Genomic DNA, 10,883 nt, shown 5'->3' on the forward strand with positions numbered 1-10,883 from the left:
TGTACCTACCTATACGCCGAAAGTCGCACCCACTGCAATAAAGAAGTTGACTAGGCATGGAGCTTGGTTTTCCTTCACTTCTATGCCCACTCATTATCTGTTTCTCTACATACAGGTCCCCGTCTTGTATTGTCCTTGTGTAGTCGCTTACCCCTCGCACCCATTCAAGGGACGCAACTCTTACGACCTGGAGCCACTCTTTTTGTGTGTCCACGGACCTTCTTAATCTATGTTCAAATCGCAAATGTTAAAGATACCTAGGAATATGCCAGATATGTATTTAGCACATTTTCCCTTCACAGCTTTCTGTCGAATACCCTCTCTAGGCAACGGCACTGTTCACAACGTCACCGTGGGCTCGTACGTGCCCAACACGTTTAAGATCCATGTGAGCTGCAACCCTGGTTTCCGGTTAACTAAAGGCATCACAACACGCCATTCAGAGCACGACATCCCACTGAATCACGATGAGAACATGTGCTTGTCGACCGGCAAGTGGGCGGAAGACTACAGGTGTCAGTGGGGTAAGATGGTCGACTTTCTTCAGCATACAGACAGTGTATCAGAGTAGCGGATTCATACAGTTTGCACATTGGTTTTTAGTTTCATATACTTCAATGCAAGGAAAGAAATACACAGTCAATCCTTAAGTGACTAACTGTTGGGTATTGATGTAATGTCCAATGTACGGCTGATATGCAGCACTTCAGTCATGATGATATATTTCTATAATAATATTGTAGAATCAAGTAGTTTTCCCGGTTCAGTTGCAGGGACGAGTAGACTAAATGTTCACGCTGTTGAGGCCTGCCTCCCCATCTCATTGATGTATTACGTCATACAGTGTTACTCCTCTGTTCAAATACGCCCCGATGGCGGGTCTTCAGTGGGATCACATGTAGCTATGGTTATGTAACGTGTTGATGGAAATACTGACCAACGGTTGGTAGTGTCCCGCTGGACGGACTGAGCCCCATCTCACACGACAATGTGCCACATACCATTCCCCCCGCAACCTGTTCAGTGTCCTAATAACATACGTACAGAGTGGTGTACGCGTGTCGAACAATGCCGAGGTATGTGGTTGTATATCTGCTCCTGACTACCTCAGTGATTTGGCGACCAAACATATTTAGTCGAGATCATTAAGATCAGCTGATCAACATCTTTTGGTTATCCGAAAACATCCCATAGCCTTTGGTTTCCTCCCTTTTAGTTGTCGAGCTCCAACACTCGAACTAACAACATCCCTTGATTCCTGAAATGTGTCTTACAATCACGTCTCCTCAGGCAATACTACAGTGATCAACATACATATCACATAAGTGTTTTCCTAATTGTCTTCTACCACTGAAATCACTTTTATATCTAGTGCTTAGAGCATACACTTTTTTATTGAATCCAACGCGGTATAAATCCCCATGTTATTATTACCAAATCTGATAGCTGTCTGCAGAGGACAACTGTCGTGTGCGGGATGTCATCATTAACGGCGCCACTATGGCTTGTTACAGACATGCCCTATAACATAAATGGAACGTTCTCCCGTGGCATCGTCAAGCTGTACTTCACATCCAAGTTTCTGGTTCCTCCGGGGGTACACACAGTGGACGTGATCTGCATTGGGGGTGGGGGTGGGGGTTACTCACACGGACTGCGTGGTGGGGACGGAGGAGCATCTATGTTCGGTGATCGTCTCAAGGCGTTTGGAGGACGAGGCGGGACGGCGCGGTATGGTGAGACATTGCTGATAAACAGATAAATGACAACACATGCTCAGACACATAATATTCATTCAACTCACAACGACATTGCCGGCTCCACATGTACATGAAGGTACCAGTTTAGTATTAACCTTGTGAGTTCTATGGTCTTCTCTTTTGCACTTGACACTAACACGTCACAATTTAATTCTGAACTCACAAAAGTCCAGAAACTCTCCACACTGTGGCCAATCTCTCACAAGGGATTTCGCAAAAATAAATATGCAGCTGTTATGCTGTCATGATACTCATGAACATACTTTCATCCATCTACAAACTAACAATATGGAAAAGGATGTATTTTTAGTAAAAGTAAATATTCTCACCCATGGGCCAAATGTTTTTCGCCCATAGGCGAGATTTTTAAACAAAATCGCTCTACATTAGCAGAATTAAGTCAAAATAAGCTGAATTTCGTGTCACGTCACTAACAAATATACTTTCATTTATTTAAGAACTGCAAAACATGGAAAAACATGTATTTTCAGTGAAAATAAATATTCTCGTCCATCGGCCAGTATGTTTTTCACCCATAGGCGAGATTTTTTAAAAATCGCTGTCAGTTAGCGGAATCAAGTCACAACGAGCTGAAATTTGTGTCATGATACTTATTAACATTAACCTCCATAACATTTATTCTGGACGAAATGAAACATTAAGCGAGCTTAAATTTTGAGTTTTCGAAAAATTATTTTTGCATTTTTTCATCCCTAGCACATATACATAACAGGTGCATGTTTATGTTGGTCAAATCCCTTGTGAGAGAGTGGCCACAGTGCGGAGAGTTTCTGGACTTTAGTGAGTCCAGAATTAAATTGTGACGTGTTCACTCAAATTCATGTCAAAACCTTTGAAAATCGATTTGGAGATTTTACTCTTTGGAACATAGAAAATCAGTAATGTCTGAGTGCAAAGTGTTTAGTATACTATTTATAAAGGTCTATGAGAGTGGTGGATAGTACGAGCACCTGCATGTTGCGATTATTCGTAATATTCGGACAAACCGTGTACCTGTTCGATGCTAATGTCACTTTGCTTTATAGTTTCTGTATAGCTTTTCTGTCCTTTACAACATAGAGACATCCTTACTTCCCACCTTTACCCATGAAGGTCCAGGTAAGAATACTGGCCTTCAGTAACCAATGTTTGTCGTAAGAGGCCACTAACAAGATCGGGTGGTCAGACTCGCTGGCTTTGATGACACAGTTGCGCAGATCTATGTTCATGTTGTTGATCACTGGACTGCCTGGTCCAGATTCGATTATTTACAGTCCGGCGCCATACAGCTGTAATGCTGCGAGTGCGGCTTACGACTAAACTCACTCACTACCTCCCACTTAAACCACCTAAACCGTTAAGAACCCGAGAGCCTTGATATAAAACTGTCAAAGAACACTCAATTCATAGAAATTAGGAAAACTGAAACTTTCATGACTTTGTTTCAAAGGCGGCTCCGGTGGTTGGGGGTATCGGCACTTGGGCGGTCGAGGCGGGAATAATGGCACGTGCTGGTTCGGAGGAGCGGCTGGACAAATTAACAGACATCCAAACGCCTGCGTCATCGGATCCACGGACTGCCCTTTCTGTGGCGCCGGGGGATACGGCAACACCACCGACTGCCCTGCCACAGACTGCGTGGTTCTCTCGGGCGCCTGCTCTGGGCCTTGGGCCATCAAGCGGAAAGGTCTTAGCGGGTCTGACTACGGCGGGGGTGCTGGTAGTCTGTCAGGTGGGAGTGGCGGTGCAGCGGGGTACTCGAGAAGACGCTGGATGCCGGTGAAGCCAGAACAGATTGTGACGGTGACAGTCGGTGCCGGGGGCCAGCCGTCCTCTGCATCCCCTGGTAACGGGATTGTTGTCGTGGCTTGGGGAGATAAGATAGAACACTTCCTTCCATCAAATTCTGATTGGAAGCGAAGATCATGCCATTACATGAATCCATTATGTTCGTGTCTGAGAGACATGGGCACCTACCGATTCGGTAATCCAAACAGATATCTGTAGATGCATGATCAAACTCTGTTATTTGCACATAACCTACTACACCTGCTATATAAACATTCATTTGTTTAGCGGATTTTGAAGGTGAAGGTTAGTGATTGTGACTTTACCTTAATTTCAAATGTTTAGTGACTGATTTTAGTGGCTTCATGGTGCATAAGTGTTTCCTCAACGTGCTGTCTAGGACTACCAGAATGTGATGGTCGAGGACTTGAGCATCCACAGTCGTTGTAACTAAATGCTACTTGACTTGTTAGTCGGCAGTGAACTCCAGTTCGTTTTACTAAACTTGTAACGGTGGATCAAAGGTTGATCGGTCCTTTTATCAGAGCTTCCTGCTTGACGTATATGTCACTTGAATATGCAGTTGTATTACATCGACACTGAATACACGGATGTAGTGAGTGATTGGTTGACTTTCAAGGACCAAGGTAACAGTTTCAGTGACCAAAAATATCTCCTTTTTGGTATAATCGAGGGTGCGTAGTCAATACGGTATTATAAATAACACAATTTTCCCAGTTTAAGCACTCTAGAATAGGTTATCACCTGTTCATGTACAAACGATCAGCGTTTTGAAATAGTATAAACTACTTGTATTTTTTATTGTTTTGTATTGTTTCTAAAGTGTATTACCATTTAGAATCCTAATAGAACACCTTAGTGTTGTTTACTTAAAAAGTAAAGCTAATATCATATACCATATTTGTTTTTTTAATGTAGTTTTGGCATGTAAACAAAAATATGAAAAGTTGCACATTTCAGAACATGACAGAGTTAATGTAAGTGAGTGTGCTGTTTTATGTAACGGTTACCATGACAGTTAATGGAAGTGAGTGTGCTGTTATATGTAACGTTACCATGACAGAGTTAATGGAAGTGAGTGTGCTGTTATATGTAACGGTTACCATGACAGTTAATGGAAGTGAGTGTGCTGTTATATGTAACGGTTACCATGACAGAGTTAATGGAAGTGAGTGTGCTGTTATATGTAACGTTACCATGACAGCTAATGGAAGTGAGTGTGCTTTCATATGCACTTCAGTTAATTTTTTGTTTCCACTTTTTGGTTATATTCCCATTCATTTCTGAGCAATAGATATACATAATGTATATGTGCATGTAGATGTACAGTGGATTTTGTCTTGTTTAGATATGCTGAAAAGAATATATACAAGGACATCGTAAATGTACAGAAGGTTATGATTGATTTAATCATATATGCATTACACCAGGTTAAAAAACAGATGTACACAGGATAGTAGTTGATGTCACTGACTTTACACATGGTTACTACAAGCGTATGTAGAGGAAAAAAACATATATAGAGAGACGACCAAGGACACCATAATTGTTTACAGGATTGTGATCATGTAAATGTCATATTGACACATTGCACAGGGTTACTGAAAAGTTCATGAAGAGACGACCAAAAGCTTGCTTGTTTACAGTTTGATACCAGTTTGATACAGTTTGTAAATTTTGTTGCCTGTTATTATGTATGTATTTCTTTTTGCAAAACTTGAAGTTTGGTTTGGTTTTCCTAATTCTACATCTGTAAAACACAGATTTTGTTTTAAGAATACATCCAAAGGATTATTATGCATCCCGTCAAATCAAAATAATATTTTCTCTTCACTGTATTCGATATTTCTTTTCGTATATTTTGCAAGCCATTCTGAAAGTTTTCTCCGTATGATTTTAGCATATTACCAGGTTTATAAAACATGTATAAAAAATTCAAGTGAGTTATTACATAAAGAACATGCTGGAGATTCAGTGAATCCCATCTTAAAAACTACTTTTTGGTACTCGGTATATTATGAATGATCTTAAACTGAAACCATCGTAACTCACTACTTGTGTACATCGTTTTGCCATGAGATGAATATTCTTCCACTCTATATCAGTAAATTCATTCTGTAAATGATTTTCCCATTTGAACAGTGCTTTAAACTTTGTAAATGTTGGGTCTAACAAACTCAGATAAAAAGCTGAGCGGCCTTGTTTATTGCTTATTACAGACATGTAAGGCAAAAGAGGTCTAGAGCTTAGTTCAGCACAAGGATTGGTGTTGTAAAAAAGAGGAATGACGTTGATTTCCTGACTGCCTCATAAGTCATCATCATCAAAGTCTGTATTACGTATGAAGGCCACAGGTTCATATACATAGTAATATACATCTTCGAAACAGGCATAAAATAAAAACATGAAACAGTTCTTAAAGCATTCAGCATTTACCTGAGTTGATTTTTCCTTTAGTTACACCCCCAATGCGAAATATGAGAGCACATATATGTACACGCGTGTTGGTACTGTATTTTTTATATATAATTCTAATACTAATTTCTATTTAAAAAATCTTTCCCGAAGATCTTTATAAGCTGGACATTGCAACAAAAAGTGATATTCATCTTCTATGTCTACTTTACACGCGGGGCAATTTCTTTGAGATACATCAATATTGTGCCACCTACCTACGTTATTCTTTAAACGTAATACACCAGCTCTGAATTTGACCAATACTTTACGGAGTTTATATTCCAAATTTAAAGATAGATATCCCTCAGGCTGTAACATGTGCATTTTTCAAGTGTAGATGTCAAATTTTGATGAAACATATTGGTCTAAAAAACGCGTTCTCTAAAAATGTGAATAAAAGCACACGGATCACCGACTGCTTGTGAATACCAGACAATTCCAAAGCCGTGCCAGCAAAGTATATGGCGGATCTCAGCCGCCCACGTGTGGTACCCAGCTGTGTCTAGGTGGTATAACATATTATATGCCGTTTTCGGGCTACGTCCATCATGCATTGTCATTAACTTAAGTCAGTATTTCATCGTTCGAACGTAGGACTTAATATAAACTGGCAACCGCCCACATTCTCCATATACTATTACATTTGGTGTATGTGGGCCGACATCTAACAATATTTTACATGCTTGTAAGTGAACTTTTTCAATGCTGTCGTATCTTTTAAATCCCCGTACCTCTGACCCATACGAGTATATTGGCTGAATTTAGTTGTCAAATATTTAAAAAAATACTTCCAAAGGCATTTTTCCTAATTTCCTTAAGTTTATAGTTAATTCCATTAAAGCCTTTTTACTACGGGATGCAAGTTTTGAGACCTCTTGTCTGAGACTACAATTACATGTGAACACAAAACCCTAGATATTTGTAGCTGTTTACCGTTTCAATGTTTCTCCCATCATAAAGCCAATTTTCCTTAACCGTATATTTCCCACCTCTCCTAAAAGCAAGCACTTTAGATTTATCCAAATTTACAGTTAATCCCCACTTATCTGCATACATTTTAAAGTGTCTAGCTGACACTGAAGACCACCAATGGTATCTGACACAAGAATTACATCGTCTGCAAACACCGACATTAGAATTTCTAGTACATCTGGAAACATTTGGACCCCATGCTTACCGAATTTTGTGATTTCTAAGGAAAGTTGGTTTATAAATAATGAGAATAACATTGGACTCAGCACACAACCCTGCCGTAATCCAAATGGACAGTTAAAATGTTCCGTTAGCTCGGATTGTACCCTGACACACGATTTTACTGTTTTATATATGCTCCTAAGAGCTTGTAACATTTTCCCGTTTACACCGTATGATGAGAGTAATTTCCATAGTTTAACTCTATTTACAAAATCAAAAGCTTTTTAAATATCAATGAAAGCCACGTATATCTTTTTTCTTCTTCTACATAGGTTTTTCTCAATGATGACGTACAATGTGAAGATGTGGTCAACAACTAAATAGCCCTTCCGAAACCAGCTTGCGTTTCAGAAACTTTATCCATAACATTTGCCCATTTTATAAGTCTTTCACTCAGTATTTATATAATATTTTCCCGAGTGAGCTAAATAGAGATATTCCTCGGTAATTATCGAGAATATTTACATCACCTTTTATATGCAGAGGAACTGTGATTGCTTTACTCCACGCTTGTGGAAAACAACCATTTAAAAATATTTTATTAAACATTGCCAACAGAAAAGGCATGTTTTGATATTATATCTTTTTACAAAGATTTTATAGCCATATATTTTTCCATCTTCATCAATCTTATCTCTAAAATATGATACACCCTTTTTATGCCATTGCTGTAGATAAATAGGTTCACTATCAATTCTAATAGCATTGTTGTACCGAATGGTTTTTGCCATTATCTCTTCAACCCTTCTGTTTTCAACATTTTCACAGCCATGGAAGTATGTTGATCATGAGGAGAATCCCTCCTTCCAGAACCTATTATGGATGTGGGGAATCGTGTTCTTAATATAAATAATATGAAATATAAATGAAATATAATATATAATACGTTATACGTAATATAAATTTAATCTGCTAAAAAAGTACATTTAAATCTATGATGTATACTGAGCCCAGGTTTGTCCAGGTCTCGTTGCTGTAGATCTCAGTCTTATAATCCAACTCAGTTTTTGTGCTGCAATAACAATTTTTACATCAGGAACACTGATACCACCATATCTGGGTGGTACTTGCATAATATTTCTTTGGATTTTATCAATTTTAACTTTCCAAATAAATTGATAGCACTTCTTTTGACAAATCGTCGACTGTTTTGTTCGAGGGACTATGAATACTACTAAACAAATGGTTGGTTATGGAAATAGAAGTGATTTCAATACAACATTTCTTCCCAATGGTGTTAAGGTTCTTTTCGTCCATGTTGCCATTCCTTTTCAATTTTCTCATTGTTTTTGGTTATAGTTCAATTCTGTCATATTATTTAGGTCAACATCAAATTCTATACCAAGTAATCGAAACTGAGTCTGTGACCAGTCTAGTTTTCTCTCGTTATCGAGCTTATACCTTGTTCTCTTTGTGGACCCGTTCCAAGTCAGTTTAGTTTTTTCAGCATTAGCCTTTAGTCCACACAATCTTGCAAAGGAAGATAACGCATTCATTGTTGCATAGAGACGCTTTTTTCTGTTCCATCTAAAGTGTAGTGTCATCTGCAAGTTAATATCTTCCCCATTTGTCTGCCATGTATATTGTCATTGCTTCTAGTCATGTTTGCCAGTATTTCTGCACACAGTATCAACATATATGGTGATATTGCGATACATCCACGTTGTCACATTAGTAACACAATGTGATGTCACATCAATCTAGGTTGTCACTCAAGAACCACAGTGTGATGTCATGTCGAGGATGTCACACAGAGTGTTCAACTCGTGACGAATCACTTTTTGTCCTGAGGTTAATTGATCAAGCTACGTTACCACAATCAAGACCTCGACAAACATTTCAAAATGTTTTACTTTGTCATGAACGGGACATCCTTCCTTCGAAACATTAAGGACAAAAACATGTCCCAGACGAAACCTTATTTTGACTTGTGGACCTTTACCCTGACAACAGGTGGAATCAGCCCCTTACAAAAGTCAGGATGGGTATTTATGTGCACTAACCTTTAGAATTTATGAATATGGGTTTTGTCGCTGTATATATTAACATGATTAAACACAGATTCATTTGACATTTCTCAGAATGTGTGTGCTACTTTGCAATAGCATTGAGAAATAACGCTGATTCATGGCATGCGTGCAGGGAGGACTGATGTGGTCATATTATTGTACTCTCTTAAATATACATGACATGTACAGTGACTCGGGCATTGGCATTCCCGAAATAACACCAAAATAGCGACACGTCCACTTAGGAACCTAATCATTTAGCCCAGCCTTGTTTTTGCTCTCCATTGTTCGCTGTTTGCAGATTGCAGTGTGGCCATGAACTACCTCCTCACTTTTCAGACCCTTGTAGACCGTGTTAAACACTAAACACTGATGACAATTGTTGGCACAATAGACTGGCACAATAGACTGGCACAATAGACTGTTGTGTGCACAAGTTTCCTGTTCCCGCCTTTACTGACTGAGAATACGCTTCTGAATACAACACATGGATCATGAGATACGTGAACTAAAACCGTTGACACACTTAATTGAAATCTCTGCTTCACACTGTACGTTACGGATCAGATATGACAAACACGAGTTGATGAGTCACTATCAAATAGTGATGACAGCCGATCTTCGTGAAAAGTGGCACCCGTTACAAAAACTCTAGAAGTTCCAACTGTGTATCCATAATTAGCAGCCATTCAAGATCCACCGACCACATAAGACTACATAGTCTTTCACTCTTCCTGGAATGTTTTGTCTTACTAAGTTGCTATCTAATGTCATCAACGAGAGTACATCTGTGACAACAATGCACAGGGGAAAGTGTAGACCATCTCTTGCCTCCCTTCTCTACAAGCAGATTTTCAGAATCGTTGCCCTTGTACACTAACGATATAATTAAAACTTAGCATAAGATCTTGTGTGTTTCGAAGGAAGAAGGAAATTAATAGAGAAGTAATCAAGTCTGTGACTGGTGAGACTTTCACAGCAAAGCAGCTGGTGCAGATGCTACAGGTAATACGCCCTGTGTACCGCGGCACATACAGGAAGAAACGCTATCGGTAACATGCACACCGATTCCAGAGGTGATGTGGAGCAAGTTGAGCGTGAGCATTACTTACACTATTCAGGTCTCGACGGTGTTGCAAAGAGTTTTTCTACTTCGTATTTTCGGATCTACACAAATGTCATTGCACCGTGCTCTCCCATACACTTGTACACGTTAATTCCCAGTAGTTGAAAGATTTGTCTAGCAGGCTTGATAATCCATGCTTCCTGGCTACATTTAGTGAATCGTGTGTTATGGGTCTGGTACTACATGTGTTAGTGATGGCATACTGGCACAGTTTCAGATAGAAGATCGGCTTCACCGTGGTTGTGTCAGCTGCTCTACAGAGTCGTTCCAGAAAGACAGGGTTATTTTGTCTCTTCTGCCACGTATTTTCCATCTTATGAGACGCATATATCCGATCTACTACGGTCTTTAGCCGTGCCAGTCGATAGGATGTTCTTACATAAACTGCACATAAACCAAACTATTGTGCCTGGCCATATTAATTGTGTTCCGTTTTGTGTTTAAATCCTCTTTTTAGCGGATATTCTGCAGCCAAACAAACGAAACTCAATGAAGCAAACACAGAATTTCAAATACAGTAGCGGTAAA

At 39.3% G+C, this 10,883-nt stretch overlaps 1 protein-coding gene across 1 annotated transcript; it reads left to right on the forward strand.

Annotated features, from left to right (window-relative positions):
- Positions 1-174: 174 nt before the first annotated feature.
- LOC137291672 (PE-PGRS family protein PE_PGRS18-like) lies at positions 175-4,368 on the forward strand. The gene is made up of 3 exons (XM_067823101.1): positions 175-524; positions 1,515-1,736; positions 3,211-4,368. Exons 1-3 carry the CDS (start codon positions 230-232, stop codon positions 3,765-3,767), a joined length of 1,074 nt encoding a protein of 357 aa, XP_067679202.1. The 5' UTR covers positions 175-229; the 3' UTR covers positions 3,768-4,368.
- Positions 4,369-10,883: the final 6,515 nt, after the last annotated feature.

Source organism: Haliotis asinina, chromosome 7 (genome assembly GCF_037392515.1).
Source record: "Haliotis asinina isolate JCU_RB_2024 chromosome 7, JCU_Hal_asi_v2, whole genome shotgun sequence".
NCBI classification, from domain to species: domain Eukaryota; kingdom Metazoa; phylum Mollusca; class Gastropoda; order Lepetellida; family Haliotidae; genus Haliotis; species Haliotis asinina.